Raw genomic sequence first — 26,428 nt, 5'->3', positions numbered from 1 at the left:
GGTGTATTAGTTATCTGTTGCTGTGTAACAAATTACCACAAACTCAGCAGCTTAAAACAACACATATTTATTATGTTATGGTTTCTGTGGGTCAAGAGTCCAGGCATGTTTTAGCTAGGTCCTCTGCTCAAGATCTCATGAGGCTGCAATTAAGGTATCTGCTGGGCTGAGAATACATTGAGGATGTGTTCTCATCTGGAGGCCCAACTAAGGAAGAATCTGCTTCCAAGGTCACTAAGGTTATTGGCAGAATTCATTTCCTTGGGTATAGAACTGAGTGCACCACCAGCTTCTTGCCATTGTTTGGCTGGAGGCTGCCCTCAACTCTTAGAGGTTGCTACAGTTCCTACAGACCACCTGCAGTTCCTTACCATGTGGGCTACATGCTGCTTCATCAGGCCAGCAAGGAGAGTCTCTAGAGAGAGTCTGTTAGCAAGACAGAGTCATATAATGTAACATGGTAAAGGAAGTGACATCCCATCACCTCTGCCATATGCTATTGGTTAGAAGAAAGTCATAGGTCCACCACACCTAACATAGGTTCAGTTGGGGTGGGAACAGCGCTACAGAATGTGGTGCTGGGAGGACTGGTGCTGAGTTTGGCCTGGGTAACAAACAGATGAAGATTATAAAAACAGCAGATGTGGGCAAGTTCAAAAGCTTCACCTCCTTTACAGATGTAGCTCATTTAATCTTTATTATAGAATGAAAATAAAAAATGGTATTCTCATTTTACAGATGAGTGGACTGGAAGGGACTAACCTTACCTGGCTGGAAAATTGGGCAAAGGGAAGTAACTAGATGGAGAGGAACCATGAAGAGTCAGTATCATTAGACCACCCAGGCTGTGACACCATCTGGGCCCAGTGGTAGAGAGGCCCACAAAAGTTTCACCAACACTTGTGGACCACTTGCTGACATCTGACTGACCTCCACAGGACATTTGCACAGAGAACGTGTCCTCTTTGTTGGCAGACAAAGGCAGTAGTTATTTGCTTTTCTCTAGAAAACCATCCAGCAGATATGGTGGCTGTTGGTACCTTTGCTTAATGCATTCAAACTATGTTGGGTGGACAGCATCATTTTAAAGAATTCAAGATACTAATAAGCTCCTGAAACTGACAATGGGTTTGAATACTTGAGTATGGAAGGTTCAGCCAGCTGGGGCACAGAGTGTGTCTTCAGCACATAAAACTCAGTGGGTGGAAATTCTAAACCCTAGCAATACAACAATGGGTGAAGCATCTATTTTCCTTTAAGTGTCCACTATTTGAGGAACTTTATTCATGTGGATGAATACAGCAGTAGAGACTGACACAAGTAACTAAGGAAAACAGATTTCATTCATGTACTATGAATATGTTTGTGATTATATCCAGCAAACATTTATTGAAACCCTGTTGAGGGGAAATATAAAGATGAGTAATTTCTCTTTCCGCCTACTCCAAGAAGAATATGGTAAGACACAGATCAGTGCTGTAATAGAGGTACTGAGCAAGTTCCATGGATGTATCCAAGAGGGTGGAGGAAGGACCGGAATTTGAGGAAGGCTTCTTAGAGAAGAGAGATTATTTTCTTTCCAGTTAAACATTATAGAATTGGTAGAACTCTACTAGATGATTGCTGAGGACTGAGGCCTACAGAAGGCATTTCAGGCTAGGGCAAAACGCTGAAAGCCAAATTGTGCAAAGAACTGGTAGAAACTGTTGTTGAGAGAGTATCCAGTGTTGGGAGAGGTAGGACAGACTAAATTACTAAGTCCTTTGAATACTGGGTTTAGGGGTTTGGAATATATTCTGAAATTACTGGAACATCATGGATGGGAAGAACAAACTCAGATTAGTGATTTAGGAAAAGAACTCTGTGAGGACAGATTGGGGGTAGAAAGAGATTCAAGTGGGGGCAGCATTACCATAATCCAGACAAGAAATAAAGAAGGCTTGAGACAAGGCTATGGAAGCAGTTGGCATGAAGGGACATTTCAATGCAATATGGTGACTCTGGGAGATGGAAGACTGTGAAACAAGTATGAAGCTGAAGGCAGAAAGAATGGTGATGACACTAACCAAACCTAGGAATCAGGAGGAGTACATAGGTGAGGGCAATTCAGTAAAGGTGTTCAACACGTTAAGTTTGAGGGGCTTGTAAGACATCTATGTGGATTGTTAGAGCAGGTGAAACTGTAGGTGTACAACTCAGAGGTCACCATGTAGATAAAATTTTCAAGGATGATATTTGAAACTATGGGAATACATTAAACTATTTAGGAAGACAGTATAGGCTGGCTGGTTAGCTCAGTTGGTTAGTGGGTGGTGTTTATAACACCAAGATGAAGGTTTCCTATCCCTGCACTGGCCAGCAACCAAAAAAGGGGGAAAAAAAAAAAAAAAAGAATGTTGGTTGGGGCGTTGGAGAATGGCATCTTTATGAGAAAAAGGACAGGAGTAGAACCAGGAGACAGCATGGTTCTAGAGGCTAAGGCAAGAACATTTTAAGAAGGAATTACTGATCAGTAAGTTAAACAAGATGAGATCTAAGCAAGGATCACTGGGTTTGAAGTTAAGTAGGTATTGGCAACTTTGGGGGAGCAGTTTGAGAAGAGTGGCAAGAGCAGAATCCAACAAGTAGAGTCTGCCTAAGTAGAGAGGAGGTTAAAGTATAATATGCCAGTTACTTTCAGAAGTTTGAGAATGAAAGAAGAATGAAGGGAGGAAAAAAGTCGTTTGAGGAAGGAGGGCTATTTGAGACTCATCCTTACTTTCTTCTTACCAAGCAGTTGTCTTACACAACTGTGCATAATAGGAAGAAGGGATCTGAGCCCCATTTACTTTTTAAATAATCAACAAAACTCCAGGCCTAAATTACCATCTGGGAAGGCAAGAGGGGGACGTAATCTCTTAGACCAAATTTTGCCTCAGCAGCTTTGGCTAAAATGCTAACCCTCCACCCCAAACAAAACAAAACCAGCCCCCTTCGCTACTTTATAAGCCGGCAAACTTGAGCAGGTGCACAGCTGCCTTCCCGGGTTCTGTACCCGGAGCTCCTTTACGAGCCGGCCTGCGTTTACCCGGCGAGTGCTCGGCTCCGGGACAGGCCCGGCGCGAACCCAGTAGAGTCGTTCCAGTGCAGCGCGCCCTATCTTCCCACGAGGCTAGGTTTTGCCTGCCGTGGCCTTCGGTGGTGACATCTAGTTCCACACGCGGAGCGGGGAAGCGGGCACAGTGAGGACACCCTCAGCCCTGCCTGCGAATCCTTTGGCCCGCTGCACTCAGCCTCCATTATTCTTTCCCGCCCCCACCGCTCCCCTCTTCGGGAATATGAAACCTAGTGCAGTCAGGCTGAAGCAAACGGGTGGGATCCACTATCGTCTTACTCGGCAAAAGAGAAAAGGCAGAGAACCGGCTCCAGACTGCAAAGGGGTGTGTTGCCCTGGCCTGGTCGCCTGGAATCCCCGCCCAGGCGCTCCCTACCTCCTCCCTGGCCCGCCCTACAGACGCCGGGGACTACATTTCCCAGAGGATGCCGCGGCCCCGAGGGGTGGGCCCGTCTGCTCTCCTACACACGCACAGCGGTGACTCGCTCCCCTGGAGGGGGGCGGGGTCTGCCCCGGCCAATAGGCGGGAGGCTCGTTACGGCGGCGGAAGCAGCGGCGCTGGAGTGAGCGGTGGGGGGCAGACTGCTATCGCCCCGGCGGCGGCTGCGGGTCTGGAGCCCGAGGTTGTCGGCCCCATAAGCGGAGAACGTGCTGGAGCGAGCTCGAGGCGGCGCGGCGGCCACTCAGCGCAACACACAGGTAATGGCGGGACGGGCGTCTGGGAGGGGAGGGGAGGGGAGGAGACGAGGGGGCGGGGCGGCCGAGCCGGGCTGCAGCGTCCGTCCCGCTGCGCGTCCCCGGGAAAGGGCAGAGGTGCCTCGTCTTTTGCGGCTCGGATCCTGGCTCTTTCACACGCTGATCACGGTGGTTGGCCCGGGTGTCCTGCGGCTAAGAAGGGAGAGATACCGGGAGGGGTGGGCTGACCCGGGCGTGGGGGCGTGGCGGACGTGGGCCTTGGCGGGGAAGCGGACGGCCGGGTGAGCGCGGGTGGGCGGGCGGCCCAGGGAGTTTGGCTCCTGCAGCAGTTTAAAGTGACTCTCCACATCCGGGCCCTGCGCCCGCCGCTTTCAGACCCCGGCCAAGGCGGGGCCTCCCAGCTCCCCGCCCCCCGCGCCGGGAGCGCCTGTCTTCCTCTGCTATTGGCTCATCCTCGAGGGGTTTGGGCTGCCCCGGCGAGGCTCGCGCCTGATTGGCTGGTGGTCGGCGGGAGGGTGGGGCGGGTCCAGAGCGCTCCTGCCGCGGTGGATTGGTGCTGGGCCTCCAGTGACGCGCTGGGCGTGGGGCCAATGGGCGGTCGGGGGGATAAGGGCAGGATCGGGGGATAAGGACTGGGAGCCAGCGGCGGCCGGGTGGCGGGGGTGAGGGGGCCGGCGGGGCTGGACAGCGGCGGGTCCCGGGCTCACTCTGGCACGAGTCCTTTCCGCGTCCTCGGAGCCGAGCGCTGCCACCGAGATGGGCCCTCCGCGGCACCCCCAGGCCTGCGAGATGGAGGCTGGGGGGGCGGGCGGCGGGCGGAGGCTACAGGTATAGAAGCACACTGCTTGTCTTGTCGTGGGGCTTCTCAGAACGCCGCCCCCATCCCCGAGAGGGAGTCTCAGACACCCGAAGTGTCTGGAAACCTGTCCTCCGATCTCAGCGGGGAATTAGGGATGGGGTGGGGTTGTGGACGAAGCAGGAGAGATCGGCAGAGCTTGGCTCCTGAAGGAAAAACGGGGGGTTGATTTTAGAGAAGGTGGAGAAGGTCTCGGGTCTCTGTGACTTAGTGGGGGTCTGAGAAAGAGAGAGAGAGAAGAAATCCGTACATGGAGGCCTTTGCAGAAAAGCATTTGAGAATTGCTTTTGCATCAGGTCTCGATGTAAGATTTCTAATCCTTTCTCAGGGCTGGGCATCTCCCCTCTGAATCCTTCTGACATACTAATCAGTTTTGTTTACCTTGGTTTGAGGTTTGAGTCTTTCAGGGACATGTCATTTTCCATAAAACTTTACACAGAGATGCATATGCATTGTGGTAATACCTATCCATCTGGCTGTTGTACAGGATTCAATGTCGATTTTTTTAGCATAGCAATCCACAAGTATTTATGAAGGGTAATAGTATCCCCCAACACCGAATAAACGATGTTAATTGAACCTAGTACGTCAAAAACTTACTAATTTAGATAATGTCTGCAGTTATATTGATCACAAGTTGTTTTAAGTAAATGATGCTGCATTTGCTTTTGCAAGAGAAGATATCTTAGGTTCTAACGATGCTTTAATTTCTCAATATTAATTCTAATCCCAGAATCTAGTGATAACTGTATGACTGTATACACTGCAGGTGGAAATGAGTTCTCAACAGTTTCCTCGGTTAGGAACCCCTTCTACTGGGCTGAGCCAGGCTCCTTCACAGATTGCAAACAGTGGTTCTGCAGGATTGATAAATCCAGCTGCTACAGGTGAGATGTGTAATATTATTGTATATTGTTTCCTGCTTTAAGAATATTGTGTTTTCTAGGGCTGGCCCGTGGCTCACTTGGGAGAATGCGGTGTTGATAACACCAAGGCGACAGGTTCGGATCCTATATACGGATGGCCGGTTCACTCACTGGCTGAGCATGTTGCTGACAACACCAAGCCAAGAGTTAAGATCCCCTTACCGGTCATCTTTAAAAAAAAAAAAAAGAATATTGTATTTTCTGGCTTAGAAATTAGCAAATTCCCTTTAGGATTTTTAGTAAATACTAGTTTATTGGATTTGAAGAAAGGGTATGTTTCTATTATAATTTGAACAAAGCTTTTTCTTCCTGTTTTAACCACTTCATTCACATGTACTAGAGCACACATGCAACTTATAGTAAAGCATGCCTATAGAAACTATTTTTTAAATACATTAATGTGTTCTCATATAGCCAATGCACAGAGGTATAGTAATAGTGCCATGAGGGAGCCCAAAGGTGTGTGAGACATAGGTCTTGCTTTTTAGGTGCTTACTATCTAGGGGGGAAGGTATATATACTTATATATGCAACTTGGTTTTCAGGTTTTCAGTTATGTACTCTTTTAGTAAGTGCTGTAGATTAGTGGTTCTCAGTAGGGGATGATTTTGCCTCCAGGGTACTACTTGGCACTCTCTGGAAAAACTTTTGGTTGTGACAGCTAGGGAGTGCTATTGGCAGTTGATAGGAACAGGCCAGGGATGCTGCTAAACATCCTTCGTGCACTGGACAGCCCCCCACAACAAAGAATTACCCAGTCCAGTCAGTGCTGAAGTTGAGGAACTCCTTCAAATACTCTTTTTCTCTATGTATTAAGTAAAAAGATAGCATTGCAAAATAGAATAAACTCCATTTACTATTGCCTTTTCTTCACCGCCCGATTTTTATGTTCCTTGTGGTAAATGGTAGCATTGTCTACTCTGCTCAAACCGGGAGCTGAGGCATCTTTAATTGCTCTGTCTTTGTCTCTTACCTATGGGCCTTGTGTAATGTTTGAGCTTCATTTCCTATTACTTTTTTCCTGCCAGCTTAGTTTTTATTATAAATTTATTTTAGTTCTTTTTAGACTTGAAGTTAATTTAAGCTACTTTATGCCTCCTGCTTGGTGATATCTGCTCATATTTTCTGAATGAATGATGAAAGGTTCCCAGTTTTCATGACTTTTCACATTCTTTTTCTTTTGTCACAGTCTTCCTTTGCACACAGTTATTTGGCTAATTCCTGTTCTTCTTTGAGGTTTCATCTTATATGTATTTTCTCTGGGAAATCTTTGCTGACTTGTCTTCCTCAACAATTCAGATTAGGACCTCTGCCTAGAATGTAGGATCATGTCTGTATCATGCACCTTTGTATGTGCTATACTTGCTACAACATAGGGCACAATGTTGTGGTCAACAATTTCTTGTAGAGCCACATAAGTTCTTTATTCTGTAATAAATATTTTCGACAATGCTTTGTCTTTAGTACAACGTCACAACAGGATGATATAAAGGAGCGTAGCTAAGGAGAATATTTTTGGTTTTGGTTTGGTTTGGTTTGGTTTGGTTTTTTAAAAGATGACCAGTAAGGGGATCTCAATCCTTGACTTGGTGTTGTCAGCACCATGCTCACCCAGTGAGCTAACCGGCCATCTCTGTATGGGATCCGAACCCGTGACCTTGGTGTTATCAGCACCACACTCTCCCGAGTGAGCCATGGGCCAGCCCCAAAGGAGAATATTTTTGAACATCTATGCTTTGCAGGGAATTATACTGCTCATTAAAAAAGGTTTTAGTTAGCAATAATTGCCCTCAGATTTTGTAGAAAAGGATATCATTGACTTAGAACAAAAGTGTCTGTAATTTTACTTGTGAAGGGTGTATATGTGTATATGTATTCTTTCAGTTGTTCTTAAAAAGGAAAATAAAGTTTTCTCAAAGTAGCTAGGTGTCTCTCTTTGTTTCCTATTGCTCATATTATAAGAGATGATTTGGAGTCCTAAGTATGTCAGAATTTCAAGTACTTCAAAGTTAAGAAGTATAGATTACAACCAACTCTCTTAACTACTGCTTCAAGGTTCTTTTCTGGTAAAAACAAACTGAAATAAAAACTCCAAATGTCTGGAAGGAAATGATAATTGAATCCAAAAAGAGCTTAATAGGAAATGATTAATACATTCTTTTTTAATGAAGTTGTTAAAAATCAGAGTGTTCCTGGACAAATAGGTTTTGGGAAAAGTTATGAAATTGTTAATTTCCTTTAAAAGTTTAATTAGGGGAAAATCTATTTTGACAATGGGGAAGGTTAAAAATCAATAGATAATGGAAAGACAGAAGTAAAACTGTCCTTATTCGCAAACAACATGATGATGTATGCAGAAAATCGTAAGGAATCTTTTTAAAGAGGTGTAAGAACTAATAAGTGAAATTGGTAAGGTTACAGGATACAAGTTTAATGTAGAAAAATCAGTTATACATCTAAATACTAACAATGAATAATGAAATGAAAAAATGTCATTTATGTTAGTATCCAAAAAAAGAAAAACAATACTGAGGGATAAATTTTTAAAAATATATGGAAGACCTGGGGTTAGAAAACTATAAAACATTGCTGAGAGAAATTGTAGAACTAGGCAAATGAAAATGTCTATCATGTTCATGAATTGGAAAACTCAGTATTCTTAAGATAATAGTTCTCCCCAAAGTGATCTATGGATTCAAAGAAATACTGATAAAAATTCCGGTAGGCTCTTTAGTAAGAATTGACAGCCTGATTCTAAACTTGTGTGGAAATCCAAAGGACCTAAAAGAGCCAGAGCAATTTTGACAAAAGAAGAAGAAAATTGGAGGCCACTACTACCTAATTTCAAGACTTGCTATAAATCTACACTAATCAAGACATTGTGGTATTAGCATAAAGACAGAAATATAGATCAGTAGAACAAAGCAGAGGACCCAGAAATGGACACAGATATGTATGGTCAATTGATTTTTTTTTTCTTTTTCCTTTTTTTATATTTTTTAATTTTTTTTCTTTTTTCAATTGATTCTTGACAAAATTACGTCAGTAATTCAATAGGGAAATGATGGTCTTTTCAACAAAATAGTGCTGGAACACCAGAATATCCATTGGGCAGAAAAATGAACATTGACTCTTACCATATCCGTATACAAAAATTAATTCAAAACGTATGATAGACCTAAATGTAAAATTTTAAATTTCTAAAAGAAAACTTAGGAGAAACTGTTTCCAACCTTTGGGTAAGCAAAAATTTCTTAGGTCACAAAAATACTAATCATAAAAGAAGCTTTGATATTTTGTACTTAAACAAAACTTATAATGACTGCTCTTCAAAAGAGATCATTAAGAAAATAAAAAGGCCAGCCACAGATTGAGAGAAGACATTTGCGATATATACGAGTGTATCTGTAAGGGACCTATATCCTGAATATATAAATTTCTATAAGTCAATAGAAAAAATACAAACAGCCTGATTTTTTTTTTTAATGGGCAAAATGTTTGAATAGACACATCACCAAAAAAGCTATATGAATGCCAAAGAAGCTCATGAAAATATACTTAAAATTCTTAATCCTCAAGGCAGTGCAAAGTAAAACCACAGTGAAAAACTACTACACATGCACTAGAATGACTAAAATTAAAAAGACTGACAGTACAACCAAGTACTAATACGGAAGTGTGGAGCAAACAGAACTCATACATTACTGGTGGGAATGCAAAGTGGTCTAGCTACTTCCAGAAACAATTTGGCAATATCTTATAAATTTAAACATACACTTACCACACAACTGAAGAATCCCATTCCTTAGGTGTTTACCAAGATTAATGAAAGCATATGTTTATATAAACACTTGAATGTTCATAGAAGCTTTATTCGTAATAGCCAAAAACTAGGAAAACCCCAAATGTTTATCACCTGGTGACTGGATAAGCAAATGGTGGTATCTCCATATAATGGAATACTTTTCAGTAATCAGAAGGACCAGCCCATGGCTCACTTAGGAGAGTGTGGTGATAACACCAAGGCCATGGATTCTGATCCCCGTATAGGGATGGCTGGTTAGCTCACTTGGGAGAGCATGGTGCTGACAACACGAAGTCAAGGGTTAAGATCCCCTTACCGGTCATCTTTAAAAAGAGAAAAGGACCAGACTACCAATATGCACAACATGGATGAACCTCCAATACGTTATACTAAGAAGCCAGACACGTAGGACCACAGAATGTATAAGCTGTAGTGACAGAAAGGAGATTAGTGGTTTCTAGAGAGTAGAGGTGGGAGGGAGGGAATTGACTGCTACGGGTATGAATGAGCATGTTGGAGTAATGGAAAATGTTTTGTAGCATGATTGTGTTGTGTTTACACTTCTGTGTACTTTTTTGAAAATTTATCCAATTTTACACGAAGAATTAGTGAATTTTATATGTAAATTGTACCTCAGTAAAACTGATTGATTTAAAAACAGAAAAAAGATGAATGTACACTTCATAAAAGAAGATATATATGAATGGCCTGTGATCATATAAGATGATATTCAACATTACTACTCATCATAGAAATGCTAATTAAAACCACAATAAGATGCACAGCTCACACTCACTAGAATGGCTTTATATAAAGCATTAGTGAGGATGAGGAGCAACTGGAACTCTCATACGCTGCTAGTGGGAACATAAAATGGTACAAGTGCATTGGAAAGTACTTTGGCAGTTTCTTATGAAGTTAAACATGTACTTAACATTTGACCCAGCCATTCTGCTCCTAGGTATTGCTGAGGATGTTTGTAAAAATAAATCATTGAATTCTCTACTTTTAGAATAGCCATTTTATTGTATGTAAATTATATCTCAGTCAAGTGATTTTATAAACCAGAATTTTAAAATTTCTGAGTGACTTGGGAGAAAAGTCAATGTATAATAAAATAGAAAATATGCATCAGAGGGCCAGCCTGTGGCTCACTTGGGAGAGCGTGGTGCTGAGAGCGTGGTGCTGACAACACCAAGTCAAGGGTTGAGATCCCCTTGTCATCTTTAAAAAAAAAAAAAAATATTCATCAGTCCTTTCACCTAGCACTTGTACTTTTAGAATTTTTTTTTTTTTAAGAAATCACTGGACGAGGTTGTTGATAATAACAAAAAGTTGGAAATAATCTAAAGCTCATCAGTTATGTAGTGCTCTGGCATATCCGGTTACAGTGGTGTTTACAACTAATTGATCACAACTACAGATTTCTTTGTTCCTTCTCTACTCCCACTGCTTCACTTGACTAGCCTGGGGGGAGAAGAAAAAAAAAGCTATAATACATCTATGTAATGGAATCTCAGTTAGCCTTTAAAAAATGATTTAGGAGGCTGGTCAGTTAGCTTAGTTGGTTACAGTATGGTGTTATAACACCAAGGTCAAGGATTCAAATCCCCGTACCAGCCAACTGCCAAAAAAAAAAAAAAGAAAGATTTTGTATATATTCTATATTACTCAGCAATTTCATTTCTAGTTATATATCCAACAGAAATGGTATATATGTTCCTATGTTTGCCAAAAGAGACATATAAGAATACTACTAGCACTACTTTTTGTGTGTGTGTGTGTGTGGCTGTCCAATATGGGGGATCACTACTATTCATAATAGCAAAAAACTGAAAATTGTCCAAATGCCTCAACAGTCAAATGGATAATTTGTGGTTTATTCACACAATGGCCCACGTACAATATTGAGAATGGAAGATCTGCAGCTATATGCAGTAACATGGATGACTCTCATGCCTGTAAGTGAAAGAAGCAAGACGCAGCAGAATATATTTGTTATAAGTCTGTTTATACAAAATTCAGAAATAGACAATATTAATCTATAGTGTTATGAGTTAGGATAGTGGGTATTCTTGGGAGGGTTAGTGGCTGAATGGAGGGTTTCTGGGGGAACCAGTAATGTTTTGTTTCTTGAGCTGGGTATTGGTTACTGAGATGTATTCTGTTTGTAAAAGTCCATTTAGCTGCACAATTATTTGTGCACTTGTCTTTATAAAGGTTATACTGCAATGAAAAAAAAGTGAAATAAAAACACCTAAAGCTTTTTTAAAAAAAGAGTAAAACAAAAGAAAATAAATAAATAACCACCCAAAACTAAAAACAGGTGAGAAGTGTCTGAAGGTTTTGCCAAAATATTAACTATTAGTGCTTTTGGGGGATAGATACTGGGGCAGCTTTACTTTCTTTACAGTTTTCTAAATAATCTAAATTTTCTGTATAACTAAATATTATCTCTATGTTCAGAAAAATAAGAATGTTAATATTATTTTGGAAGAATGATAGAAAAATATGGGTTAATATTTTCATAAACTCTCTTGCTTTTTTATATCAGTATTCAAAACTCCAAAAGAAAAAGAGCATATGGTGAGAAGTATGTCTCCCATCCCTGTCCTTCAGTCTTGAAAAATTATATGTTCTTGGAGTTAGGAACTGTACATAAAATATATTTTTAATATCAGGTTTTTAAACTTTAAAAAAAATATTTTAAATGTAATTGTCTTGTTCTATATTGTACTTTCAACTGTTTGAGCTCATTTTTAGTGGTTGTCAGTCTCTTTGTTTATAAGGATGGGAAAGCCACGATATCCAGAATAAATCCTGACTCTTGGGTCTGGTGCCCATCAGGACAATTCACTGCCCAAATTCTCCTTGGTAAGAAAACCTCACAAGGAAATGCAGTTTGTCAACACTGAAACTTAACTACAGTGCCACTCTTGTCTGTGCAGCTGTTTTATTGACATTGGGAAACTATGACATACTACCTCACCCTTAATGTTTTTACTAGTTAATGATGAATCTGGTCGAGATGCTGAAGTCAGTGCCAGGGAGCACATGGGTTCCAGCAGCTCTCTCCAGTCCCGGGAGGAGAAGCAAGAGCCTGTTGTGGTAAGGCCCTATCCACAGGTGCAGATGTTGTCTACACACCATGCTGTTGCATCAGCCACACCTGTCGCAGTGACAGCCCCGCCAGCACACCTGACGCCAGCAGTGCCACTCTCATTTTCGGAGGGACTTATGAAGGTAATGGAGAAGTTTAAAATTTCAACTGAACCACCTCTAAAGGCTGGCTGATATTTGTAACAATTTTCAGAAAATCTTAGGCTACGTCGCAGAATCATACTTTTTTTCTTTTTAACCTATCAAGTTAGCATTTTGCTGTAACTCAGAGCTGTGCTATTGTACAGTGCCTAATCTTGTGCCGCTGTGCAGTTGGGCATCATAGGATCATTTCTAGTACCCATTTTGACATTGATATTATTCAACTTATGGGCATGCTTAGTTAGTTTTTATCTTGGACTGGCACTCTTCTCCAAGGTTTGTTTTAATAGCTGGCTAATTTGGGAGTATCTGAGAGTATCGCCTTCTGTATTGCCTTGGGGTTATGCTTTAGTTACTAGAAGTTTTGTGTACTTCTGCCCAAACTTGGGAGGCAGCATTGTGTAGAAAAAAGGGCGTGGGCTATGAGCCATGCAGGTCTGGGCTTTATTCCCAGTTCTACTTTTTACTATCTGTGTGGCTTTGAGCAAGTTACTTAGTCTTGCTTTGTACATTTCCTCATCTATGAAATGGAAATGCTAGTACGTCAGTGGAAAAGCTGTGATGGTGAGAGAGAAAATATATAAAGCTTATGGCATCTTTCCTGGCATTCTCCAGGTGTGATTTGTGTACTTTTAACTATAGAGTGAAAGGCATCACTAGTACAAGGCTATTGATATGTTTCATGTGGCTTTCTGTTTGCAGCCACCCCCAAAGCCCACCATGCCTAGCCGTCCCATTGCTCCTGCTCCACCTTCTACCTTGTCACTTCCCCCCAAGGTTCCAGGGCAGGTTACCGTTACCATGGAGAGTAGCATCCCTCAAGCTTCAGCCATTCCTGTGGCAACAATCAGTGGACAACAGGTTTGTTTTCCTCTTAGTTTGCTGATTTTTAAACTGAGATGCCAAACTATTGATTATTCATTGAATGCCAGAAGTCATTAGGCACATAATAAAATCAAATGGTCACTACTACGTGAGGGGGAAGATAGGAGGTTTGAAAGAGAAGGATAGCTGCAGGGAGTAGAAGCCAGTATGCAGAGCAGTTGTTTAGCCAGTATTTATTGAACATCTGCTATGTGCTAGGCACTCACCTCAGTGTGAGATACAAATCTGGATAAGACTTCCATGTCCTGAATGAGTTAGAGTTCATTTTGTCCCTGGGTTATAGGTAACAACCCAGATAGATTGAGAACACCCTCACATCAATATTTCAGGCAGTGCTTCTCTATATTTTTCTTTGAGGAGAGCAGTCTTGTATCTCTCAGAATACTGGTGGGTTCTCTCAAGCACTTCTTTAGTCTGAACAGTTATTTTGAAGTCTCCTGTTTTAACTTAAAAATTTTTTTGCAATTTTGCAATCCTGCTTCATTATTTGTATTTGGTTTATTAAATATTTTAAATTACTTATCTATGGAAACTAAATCTATAAACTCTTTCCCTTCATGTTTTTAAGAAAAATTGATATTCCAAAAAGATGCAATTTGTTTTTTTTTTCGTTTTGTCATACTGCTGAGTACTCCTAGAAATACGGGACCTGCCTGAGAAGCACTGATATCAGAGGGTTGGGAGAATGTGAGGAAGGGACATTTAAGGGATGAGCTGAAGAAGTAGTAGGGGAGTACCTGTTGGACACTAATGGACGTTTACTTAGAAATTGTATACAGCATAAAGAATGGATGGATGCAGTCGCCACGTAAAAAAAAAAAAATAGTGACAATGGGAAAATACAAGCATTTGGCCAGTACAGAGAAAACACGTGTGAAAGTTTAATATTGCAGACGAGAGTTTCTAAAAGTAGGCAGTCAAATATGTTATCTCTTACTGGAATCTAGCACCTAGCTGGGCCTGAAGCAGATGCTGGATCCTCACAGTCACTTCTCACATGCCTGTTGGCATGGCTCATTATACAGTATAGTGTGTAAGAAAAGCTAAAGCTAAATGTCCTCAGCCCTTTCTCTTGGGGTATTCACTATCTAAGAGGAACAGTTGTCCTACGTTTGGGGGCTATTGACGTACTAGAGGCAATGCCTAAGACCAAGCACATGTAAATAACATCACATCATGGTTCTTTCAGGGACATCCCAGTAACCTGCATCACATCATGACCACAAATGTACAAATGTCTATCATTCGCAGCAATGCTCCTGGGCCTCCTCTTCACATTGGAGCTTCCCATTTACCTCGAGGTAGAGTGCACATTTTGTTCAAACTCTCAAAATGCCATGGCAGATAATATATTTGATAGAAGATATGGTAACAAAGAATGTATCCAGAACCAGCTTATTAAAGTTGCAGTAGAGTAGAAATAAACTTAGAGCAATACAGGTTTTTAGCATGTTCTATTATGTGCTTATTAAAGTTGTATCACAAGTGTGTATGTTAACTTAAAGCAATTAAAATTTTTGGTATTGTCTAAAAGTTGTCCTTTATACTGAGGAACTCCCCAAAGCTATGATAGTCTAAACATAGTCTTTATTTTTAATAAGTCACGAATATCAATATTGAATATTTTTAAAGTTTAGTGATAGTGGTTACTCAATTTTTTTTTTGCTCACATAGCAATAAGATTAATGTATTCTCATAGTTGAGTTATAAGTTAATAAATATAACAGGTTTTGACCAGAAATTGTTGCCACCTGTTGGAGAGTGTAAAACTATTTGACATAGTTGGCAAAATCAGGTTAAGAAACACAAAACCAGGTTTGGTCAGTCATAGAATAACTCAGTGATTCCCAAAGTGTGGTTCACAGGCTCTCTTAGGTGGCTCTGCAAGGTCAAAACTATTTTCATGAAAACACTAAGACACTCTTTGCTTTTCTCACAGTGTTGACATCTGCATTCATGGTGCCAAGGCAGTGGTGGGTAAAGAGAAGTGTCCTGTTTAGTGGTTAGAATGCTAGAGTCCTAGCCAGAATCCAGGCGGCAGCACCATATGTTGTGTGCTTTGCTGCTGGGCATTTGCAGTTAACAAAACGAAGACAAAACAACAGCTAGTTTCATTTAAGAATGTCCTCGAAGAAGCAGTACAGTTTAGTAATATTATTAAATCTCAACTCTTGAGTACACATTTTCTTTCATTCTTTTTTTTTTTTTTTTCTTAAACAAACCACCTTACATCCATATTATTTATTTACTTATTTGTTGACGGCTGGCTAGTAAGGGGATCCAAACCCTTGATTTTGGTGTTAAAACACCGTGCTCTAACCAAGTGACCTAACTGGCCAGCCCCCACATTTTTGTAATTTTCTGTATGATGAAATGGGAAGCATACATGTCATACTTCAGCTGAATACTGCCATACTATCTGAGTTTTAGAAATTATTCTGATTATTTTCCTAGGGAATGTAATTGGTCCTATTTAAATCATGAGCCTGTAAGCCATACTGATAAATTTTTTTCAGGTGCAGCTGCTGCTGCTGTGATGTCCAGTTCTAAAGTAACCACGGTCCTGAGGCCAACTTCGCAGTTGCCAAATGCTGCTACAGCCCAACCAGCAGTACAGCACATTATTCACCAACCAATCCAGGCATGTCAAAGTCGGGGGTACTCAGTCAACAAGTATTAAGTGCCTACTTGGAGTTACTCACTCTGCTAGGTGCTGGGAGTCCTTGACCTTCAGTGACTTTCCACCTAGTTGCCAAGACATAGGGAAGTTTGAAAGATGTATAATGTCACATGGTAAGCTGTAGACATGTAGAGAAGAGGCGTAAGGGAAGGCTTTTTGTTGGGATAGGTGTGGTCATGAGGATTCAGAGAAGTGAAGTGAACGGGAAAATGAACAATGGCAAGGATGAGTGATGGTTATGGACAGTGTTTAGTAAATACTAGGTGGACTGAGAGGGATTTTAATTTAATAGGGGTCTGTGAACTCCTAAAAATTTTATGCACACTTTTATGCATCTATGTATGCTTTTTTAGGAAGATGGCTGATGCCTTTCAACTTTTTCTCAAGGAAATCTGTGGCCTCAGTACTACTGAAGTATAATGTATTAGGAGATGATATTGTGGTATCTGCAAATTGGGGACTCTAAGATATGGACTGTAAACTTGATATTGTAGACTATAGAGAGCCACTGAGTTTCTTTTAAACACAGTAATGTATGCTCAAAGAAATACCTTTGTAAGGTTAGATTAATATAGCTGAATTACATACAGGAGGTAGAAATTCAGATCTCTTCAGGGGTTTAGACAGATAATATGTGTAAAATAGCTGGGGTTAAGACAGTAAGGAAGAGTCTTGATTAGGACACTGGGTAGTCCATGACCAGCCTAAAGCTCTCAAATTAAAACAATATAAAAGACCTTGTTGGCTAACAAAACACAGGTAGAAGGCGATTAGGCCCCAGGAGTATTTATGAAGGGTTGGAGAAAGATGAGAACCAAGACAAAGAGCTCACCAGTGAGGAAGATGGTGCAGTAGCCCTAGTATCAGACAAGCAGCTGGACATAGTAGAAGCAGCTGGTGGTGAAAAGCAAGGAGAAAGAGAAGGCAGGGTTTGATGATTTGACTGCCTGTATCAGGGTCAAGAAAAAGGGACGAATGAATCAGAAGAACTCAGGTGAGTGGAAGAGTGACAGTGGACAAGTGGGTGGAGCTCATCTTGTCAGTTGAAGATTTAACACATAGATGTGGTAGTAAGGACAGAATATCCATGTGCACACATCCAGAAAGCATCTGGGCACCCTAAATCCTTTGCCAGCAAAGAATACTGTTAGCTTGTATTTGCCTTTTCTGCGCACTACATGGCTGAGAGCCAGCAGTTCTATCCAATACTGAGTACGCCCTCTGTGGAGGGCACTTGGTTTTGTGGTAGTGTAAAATGTATATACCAGGACCAGCAACAGACTCTGTGCGAACTCTAAAACTGAAGGGTTGGATCCCAATACATACTAATAGTAGTGCAGAATTTTGACGCCAGTCATATTTGGAAAGGAGGGACTCGTACTGTCCAACCAAAATAGGATTTTTCAGTGGTTCTGACTCTTGGTCTTATAACAACCTATCTGAAAAGAGAATTGCTTAATCAGAATGGTGAGAATATACTTTCATTTTGGCATAAACATGCTTATCTGGAGACCCAAGTTTCACATTATACTTCTAGTGTTTGGTTTACTACATTTTGTTTTGCCTTTTGTTTTAAAAGAAGTATTTTTTTTTTCTTCTCTTGGTAGTCTCGTCCACCTGTGACCACTTCAAATACCATCCCTCCTGCTGTGGTAGCAACAGTCTCAGCCACCAGAGCTCAATCTCCAGTCATTACTACGACAGCAGCACATGCTACTGATTCAGCACTTAGGTATAATTGGGGGTATCAAGATTGAGCCATCCTGCCCCTTCCTCCCCTCTCTTTTTCCTTTACTTCCTTCATGTCTTCACTTAACTCAGTAAATATTTATTGAGTGCTTCTTTTCTTTTAATGAGTCATGTAGTGTTATAGATACTGGGGATAGAGTACTGAATAAAGCAGTTCATGTCCTTATAGAGTTTCTATTTTTAGAGGCTGGAGACATAATAAATAAATACACAATTTTTTAGATGGTGAAAAGTTCTTTTAAGAAAAATTAAGTAGAGTAAGGGAGATTTGGAGTGACAGGGTGGGTGGTACACAGGGTTTATTATTTCATATAAGGTAGTCACGGAGACCTTTGTTGATAAGAATACATTTGAGCAGTAAATTGAAAGATGTAATGAACTGAACTATATGGTCAACTGGGAGAACAGCATTCTAGGTGGGTGGGAATGGTAAGTACAAATGCCCTGAGACAGGAGTATGTTTGCCACATATAAGGAGCCGCAAGGAAGCCAATAGTGGGAGAGTGGCAAGAGATTAGATTAGGAGGTAGCAGGGTACCCACATCGTGTAGGGTGTTATGAATCACGCTCAGGATTGGACTTTGCTAGGGTGTGATGGGAAGTCTTAGCAGAGTTTTGAGCAGAGAAGTGCCATGATCTGAAATTTTAGTTGGATCATCCACATTACTGGATAGAATAGGCAGTGGAGAGGCAAAGATGGAAGCAGAGAGATTATATAGAAGGGTATAGCTGGAATTTCAGAAGGATGATGATGGAGGCGGAATGCATGGTTAACAGAGTGGATGTCAAAACACAAATAGGTTTAAAAAGCAATAGACGATTAATCTCTTTGTTTCATTAACCACTCCCTCTTCCCCCAAATATTTTAGAGAATATCTGGTATATGCTCAACTGTATATTAAGTATGATGTGTCCAGGTGATATAATTAGGGTTTTCTTCCATTAGTAAGAGGATTTCTGAGGAATTACATGGGGGTGTGAGAGAAGGAGAGGAGTCAGGATTGTGCCAGTGAGAGATGGACTGTGCATTAACTTGAGATGGAGAACAGTGGGAGGAGTAGGTTTTTGAGAGCAATTCCAGACTTTGGTTTGGGGCATTTTAAGGCTGTGATGAATTCTGAGCACCCAAATAAAGATGTTGAGAAGGGTTGATATATGAGTGTGGAGTCAAAGAAGAAGATCTGGAGGAGACAATCTAGGGAGACAGTATAAATGGGGAAGAGGGTTATGAGAAAGAAAGCAGCTCCTACTGTAGAGGTCTAAAGGGTAATAGTGTTCTCATGGGAGAACCAGGATTCAGGGTGGGAAGGGAAAGGATATATTCAGAGAAGAGGTTGAGGATATAGGAGATTTTGCTAAAGATGAATAAGTCCCCAGGGTGCAGTGGAAGGTTTGGGTATTTGAAAAGGGAAGGTAGTACAATTAAGAGATTTACAGAGCCATAAAGGGATAAAGTCTGCTAATGAGGATCTCAGTGGCTTTTTATGAGTGACACAGTCAGGGATGGAGACATGATGGTGTTTGTCCTCATGATCTCCAAGCCATGTTGCAGTGAGGCTACGGAGGTTGGGAAAAGCAGTGGGATCTGGATCTTGTCAGGAACTCACAGAGCTCTGGTGGTGTTTCTTTTCTCTTTTTCTTTTTTTGGTGGCTGTCCAGTACAGGTATCTGAACCTGTGACCATGAAGCCTTACAATCCTTTTTGTTATAAGGCTGTGCTCCAACCAGCTAAGTAACTGGCCAGCCCCGTCTCGTGGTCTTCCTTGATTCCTGCCATTGGTTATATGGAGCCTTTGGCAACTTGGAAAACAAGAAGTGATTCGTTGAATGAAACAAAGGATAACAGGCATGGAGAGTGGAGCTGTCAGAAGCTAGACACCGTATATAGGACTTGATCAGCAGCTGGAGGCAGGGTGGAGTGAGGAAGGAAAGAGAGGAGTCTGAGATGCTTCCTTGGTTTCTTCCTTGATTGAGCAAGTAAGTGAAAAGGAAACACGGGAAGCATAGTAGGTTTTAGAAAGAAGGTTGAGTTTGGGGATACTGAGTTTGTCTGTGAAACAGCCAAATAGCTGTTGTCAGTAGGTGGTTGAAGAGATGTCTGTGCCAGAGGTAATGGGCTTAGTAGTCATCCACATGTGGGCCACAGTTGAAGCTTTGAGATATCTTGAGTCTGTCCAAGGGCATTGAATAGAGTGAGAAGAGGACCTAGAACAGAACTCTGAAGAAAATAACATTTAAACGAAGAATAGTGCCTAGGACCTGTCTTCAACCACTAGCTCCATCATCTACTAGCTGTGTGACATTAAGCAAGTTTCTCAACTTCTCTGATCCTTAGTTGCCTCTTCAGTAAGATGGGGGTACTGTACTTTGTGGTAATTAAATTTGTTGCCTGAGGTATAAGGAGATACAAACTGCTCAACATAAAATAGTTTATTAGTTGGCATTTTAACTTTATATTAACTTTAAAAAGTTAATATATGTAGATGATATGATGAAACTCAAAAGATGTAAATGGATACACAGTGAAAACTAGGTTAGGGTTTTTTTAAAATCATGTTATCAAAGTATCCTTCCTAATGTATTGAGTGTTTTAATAAAAGATACTGAATTTTGTTGAATTCTTAGCATTCACTCATATAATAAATATTATATACCTCCTATGTGCCAGGCATTGCTCTAGGCACTGGAAATATACTTGTGAATTAAACAGACAAAAACCCTGATGACCAGATTATTTTCCTATTTCTATCTGTAATTATGATAAATTCTCTTTGTACTCTAGACATAGAAAGTTTAAATAGACCAATTTCCATAGAAGTAATAGAAAAAAAAAATTTCAAAGCAGTATCTCCCAGAAAAGCACCAGGCCCCCATGATTCCATAGAATTCTACCAAACTGTCAAAGGCCAAATAAACCAGTTATAATGAAATTGGCTCCACGTATAGAAAAAAAATTTTTTCAGAAAAATCTAAGTGGTAAATCTTACTCTTTCTGTTAAATACATTCAATTCTGTCTGCCAGTTCTTTGACCTTTTTTTAAAAATTCATTATTTGGTTGAATGGAATTTGTACTGTTACTTCAAGAAGAGCTTATCTTAAAGGATCAGTAGTTTGAATTTTTGCATGCTCAAAATTATCTCCCAGATATCTTTACACTTAAGCAGTAATTTGGCTGATACAATTTTTTTTGTTGTTCCTGTATTCCTTCCATGAGTAGTTTATAGGTATTTTTCCTGTCTTTCAGAGCTGGGTGATGCTGTAGAGAAGTCTGAGGCCAGCCTAACTTTTTTTTTTTAAACCTTGAAAAAGATGTTGATTTTTTTTTTTCCTGATTGCACAAGGTTCTTCTTTTTTTTTTTTTTTTTTTTTTTTCAAACCCCTGATCTTGGTGTTAATCTGTACCATACTGTAAGTGAGCTAACCAGCCAGCCGTCAAGATTCTTTATCTTTGAATTTCAGCAGCTTTACTAGATGTGTTTTGTAGTGACTGTTATGTATGGTTTTGTTCTGGAACATGGTGTGCCTTTTCAGTCTGTAACATATAACTATGTTTATGAAAAGTTTTCTTGAATTATATCTGTATATGTTTATTCCGTTTTATTGGGGGGAGGGCATACAATTATGCTTGTGTTGGATCTTTTTTATGACTTGCTTATCTAATGCTTTGTAGCTCTTGGTTGCCTTTGATTCTGCTCACAATCTTCTCACAATCTTCTTCATCCCTTATGCATTTTCAGCATTGCCTTTCATCTTCTACTCTTAATTTTGCCTTCATTCCTGAAATAGCTGAAAAATTGTCTTCTTTTTCTCTCTTGAGCTCTCTGCCCATTTATTTTGTCTCCTTCTGTTGTCATCACTTCCAATAAGTTATGTCTTTGCTTCTTTTTTTCATTTCATAGAAGCATTTATTTCATTAGGTTATTTAAGTCATGGCCCAATTTTTATCTGCCCAGTGAAAGCACTTGTAGTGTATTTCCCTTGTTTCTTTCCACCTTTTTTCTTCATACAGCATCTTTAAACAGATCCTGTGCTAGTTCCTTTCTGAATATTCATCTCTGATTGGATTGAGTTTATTCTGGATCAGTTATTTATAATAGGTTTTTTTTGTAGGCTGGGCTATATATGTAGTCTGGGTTAGGAGATGTTTTTCAAATGACTTAGTGTCCTGTGTTTGAGTTTTGTTGGCCATTACTTCTCTCCTGCCTGTGAAGACAGGCCACGCAAAATGGCAAAGCTTCTCTTTTCCCTGGTTCTCATCATATGCTTTCCCCACAGGTGGGCTTATCTGTATCTGTGATTCCTAGTTCAACCCTACATTCTTTGTTTCTTAACCCTTGGAACCAGTCCGGATCCTGCTTCACTGTCAGCTCTGTCCCTGCTGTCTCAGTCAAAAGATTTTGGTTTCCTATGACAAGAGTGTGCTTGTCACTTTGGAGAATTATACTGTACTGGATTTTATCCCTGAAATTATAGTGCATAAATCCTCTCTCCATTGGTTCCTAAGTCCATGTTTGGTTATCACTGCCTTTGACAGTTCTGCTTTTTGTTCAGTAGTTTGAGATTTCAGGTATCTCCTAGTTTTGCCAAAGATGGAGACTGTATTCCTCTTGTATGTTTTTCTTGTTACTGTTCTCTGAGATGGGAAAGACAAAATCTCAAACTGGCAGTCTCTGCCAACATTGCTCTTGTCCTCACTCCAAAAGGTCCAGCTAAACACTGGAAGATGGTCACAAGTCCACTTTTTTTGGTGGCTGGCTGGTACAGGAATCCAAACCCTTGACCTTGGTGTTATCAGCACCATGCTGTAACCAGCTGAGCAAACCGGCCAGCCCCCAAATGAAATTTAACATTATATGTTTTTCTTACTTTCTTAGATTATATATTTCTGTGACTTTTCTCTTACACTGAAAACCTTGTTTCCTAAATACGTACTAGTGCAACTACATGTTTTTTAATCCTATAATATACAAAAAATAGTTTTAGAGTAACAATTCAAAGTCGTAAGTCCACTTGTCATAAAGTAACCCGTTGCTTTGTGTAGGTTACTATTAACAATAAGACTACTGAGTGCACTGACTGCACAGTTCTTTTTGTCCTCAGACTAAATCCCACTACCAGAGTGGGAATGTGTTCAAAAGTCACTTGAGGCGATTCTTTTCTCTGAGGGATATGTAGTAACATTTTCTTTTTCCTAATTTATAGTCACATGTTTCCAAAATATAAAAGTATAAAAAGGTATACAATGAGGAGTATCACACTCTCCTTTGTCCCACAGATGTCAGTTTCCCATGTTCCTTCTACTTGCATTCTGAGGTAGCCTGCTATTAGCTTTTTGGTTATTTTCCTAGTATTTTTTTTATTATAATTTAATATATAGTTTGGATTATTTGCCTAAATTCCTTTAAAATTTTAGAATTTGCTTTTTCTCTTGATTTAACTTTTTTTTTTTTTTTTGGCTGGCCAGCACAGGGATCAAACCCTGGACCTTGGTGTTAAAAGCACTGGTCTAAACAACTGAGCTAACCAGCAAGCTGATTTTACTTTTTAAAACATGTAAAATATTTATTTGGTTCAAAAGTCAAAGCTACGTAAAAACAGCCTTGCGAGTCTCCCTGTCACTTTGCATGTTGTCATCTGCTCTCTGTAGGTCATCATTTTATTATTCTCTGGGTTGCCCTCTCAGGGTTTCCTTTTGCAGAAGTAAGTGTACACACATATATGCACATGCATTTTCCTTGTTTCCTCTTCTTACAGAAAATACCACGTATTATATTTATAAATACCATTTTATACCTTGCATTTTTTCTTAACATTTTATTCTGGAAATGACTCCAAATCAGTATGTAGAGCTCTTACTCATTCTTTCATTTTGGCTGTGTTATATACCCCAGCATATGGACGTACTGGTGGATGCATTGGAATATGCTCTTGCGTATTTATGATGGTATATCCTCAAGGTGTATTTGTGGAAGGATGAGGGCTAGGTAAAGGAGCAAATGCCTCAAATTCATCATCTAGAAAATGGCAATAATATTATCTACCTCAGAGATCATTAGGAGGAATAACTGTATGTAAAGCACTTAAGATATGCCTGGCATGTAATGTGCACTACATAAATATTAACATTTTGTTTTTGTTAGCATAAATGAAAATCAAGGAATACTATAGTCCACAGTTTTTAAAACATTTTAAAACATATCTTAAAAAAAAAAAAAACATATCTAAATACTTAATATAAATATTCTTTTTGGGGTATATTTTTGTATTAGTTGGACTTAAAATATGAGTGCATCTTGAGTTTCAATTGAGGAGGCCTTTTCGAGGTGATTTGTACGCATTCTTTGTTAAAAGGATCTTCAAAATTTTTTTCATAATTAGGTTCATCTGTCCTACAATTTTTCATTATTTGAATTATGTATACATGTATCTCTCTGAATTGTTATTATTATTTTTTTAAATAAGATGACTGGTAAGGAGATCTTAACCCTTGACTTGGTGTTGTTAGCACCACGTTCTCCCAAGTGAGCTAACCAGCCATCCCTATATAGTGATCCAAAGCCGTGGCCTTGGTCTTATCAGTACCACATTCTCCCAAGTGAGCCACCGGCCAGCCCTCTCTGAATGTTTTTAATTTTAAATGCTAGAAGAGGGTGACTTTCAGGGCTGTGTACTCAGTGACCTATTTCGTCATCCATTTAAAATCCAGTCTCCAATAGTAGGCTCTCTCCTCAGTGAGTTCTAACACATTCCATAGCGGCATTTGTGGCCAGGCTTGCAGCTTCCCTTTGAACTCAGATGATATGCACTTTAGTTTTTTTTCTGCAGGGAGAAAACCATTTAATCATAGTGTAAATCTTTTTCACTGATATCCTACCAAGTCTGATTTTAATGGCTTTTGAGAGAGGATTCTTATGATGAAACCATTGCTTTGTTGGAGAAATAATGTCCTAATCAAGTTGTCACCCTTACAGTTCAGCTTACCACATTTTTTTCCCTAATTTATATTCACATGGTTCCAAAATATAAAAGTATAAAACGTACACAATAAGTAGTTATCACTTTCTTCTCTGTCCCCACCTGCCAAGTTTCCATGTTCCTTTGCCTTTGCCTTTCAAAGGTAACCTATCAAAAGCTTTCTGGGTATCCTTTTAGTGTTTTTTTTATACATATATAGACAAAGTCATATGCAGTTCTTACTTTTCTACTTTTTATCCAAAAGAATGTTTAATTCATATATCCCTCTTTACTTTGCTTTTTTCATATAACAACATATATTGAAAGCTTCCATTTCAGCACATGGATTTCCATCACTGTTTTAGTAGCAGTTAGTGATTCGTTATATAAGTAGATTTGAGGTTGTTTCTAATCCTTTACTATCGTAGATAATATCACAGTGAATAACCTTATGCTTATGTCATTTTGCATATGTGTATCACAGTGAATAACCTTATACTTAATGTCATTATGCATATGTACAGAAATATCTGTGGGGTAAATTCCCAAAAGTGATTAGAGGATATGTGTAATTGTAATTTTGGTGCCTACTATGTATATTTGCCCTCCCTTAGGGTTTATACCAGTTTACACTCTGAAGTTTTTTTTAAATGTGAGAGGTGAACATTGATACCTCAGTATATCTTAAGTTGCATTTCTCTTATGAGTTAGGCTGAGCATCTTTTCTTTGTAAAGGGAACATTTGTGTTTTCTTTTTTAGTGAACTGGCTGTTCATATCCTTTGTCCATTGTTTATTGGGCTATTATTTTTCTCGTTGATTTCTAGGAGCTCTTAGTATATTAGGGGTATTATATTTTGTCTTTGAGTCTTTTGCCTTTGCTTACAATGTATTTTGCTGTGCAAGAGGCTGGCTTATTTGTTCATGCACATTTATCAATCTTTTCTTTTATAGCTTTTAGGTTTTGAAAGCTTTTGTTAGTTAAAAAGCACTCCCTCACTCCAAGTTTATAAAAGAATTCATGACTTTTTTATTTACCTATAAATCTTCGATCCTTTTTGTGTTTACCCTGATTTACTGTTGAGGTATGGATCCAATTTTACCTTTCCAAATGGCTACATAGTCTTCCCAATACCATTTATTAAATAGTCTATCTTCCACCCTCTGATTTGAGAAGCCAACTTTGTCAAGTTTTCTTGCCATTGTTGCAATTTCAGTACGTGGCCACCAATTAATTTGGCACGCTGTTTGTGTTGACATCCCTTTCAGTAACTAGGCAATCATAACTGTAACTTTTTATAATTTCAAGTTTTATCTAGTAAGAAATGATTTAAAATTGGGGAGGTCAGTGCTTTAAAGGTCACAGATTAAGCTGCTTTTTGTTAATGAAGGTTGTTTGTAATTTTTCTTCAGGAAATTTGTCAAAAGTTTATAACATGAGAAACTTATTGTATATCTTCAGATTTGGCCACAGAGTGAAATACAGTCATTATATTAATGCTCTCTCAAGATTGTTAGGGAG

The 26,428-nt window shown here is 39.8% G+C and overlaps 1 protein-coding gene across 2 annotated transcripts in view; it reads left to right on the top strand.

Moving 5' to 3' along the window:
- Positions 1 to 3,710: 3,710 nt before the first annotated feature.
- Positions 3,711 to 26,428, top strand: part of SAP130 (Sin3A associated protein 130) — a 69,700-nt gene continuing 46,982 nt past the window's right edge. For both annotated transcript variants that reach the window (XM_063100314.1, XM_063100306.1), the window contains exons 1-7: positions 3,711 to 3,793; positions 5,416 to 5,533; positions 12,385 to 12,620; positions 13,341 to 13,499; positions 14,713 to 14,824; positions 16,040 to 16,164; positions 17,811 to 17,935. In XM_063100314.1, coding sequence (XP_062956384.1) covers positions 5,422 to 5,533; positions 12,385 to 12,620; positions 13,341 to 13,499; positions 14,713 to 14,824; positions 16,040 to 16,164; positions 17,811 to 17,935 — 869 coding nt within the window. In that variant the 5' untranslated portion in view covers positions 3,711 to 3,793; positions 5,416 to 5,421. The remainder of the gene's footprint in view (positions 3,794 to 5,415; positions 5,534 to 12,384; positions 12,621 to 13,340; positions 13,500 to 14,712; positions 14,825 to 16,039; positions 16,165 to 17,810; positions 17,936 to 26,428) is intronic.

Source organism: Cynocephalus volans, chromosome 1 (genome assembly GCF_027409185.1).
Source record: "Cynocephalus volans isolate mCynVol1 chromosome 1, mCynVol1.pri, whole genome shotgun sequence".
Classification (NCBI taxonomy): Eukaryota; Metazoa; Chordata; class Mammalia; order Dermoptera; family Cynocephalidae; genus Cynocephalus; species Cynocephalus volans.
This window is presented reverse-complemented; position numbering and strand designations above follow the sequence as displayed.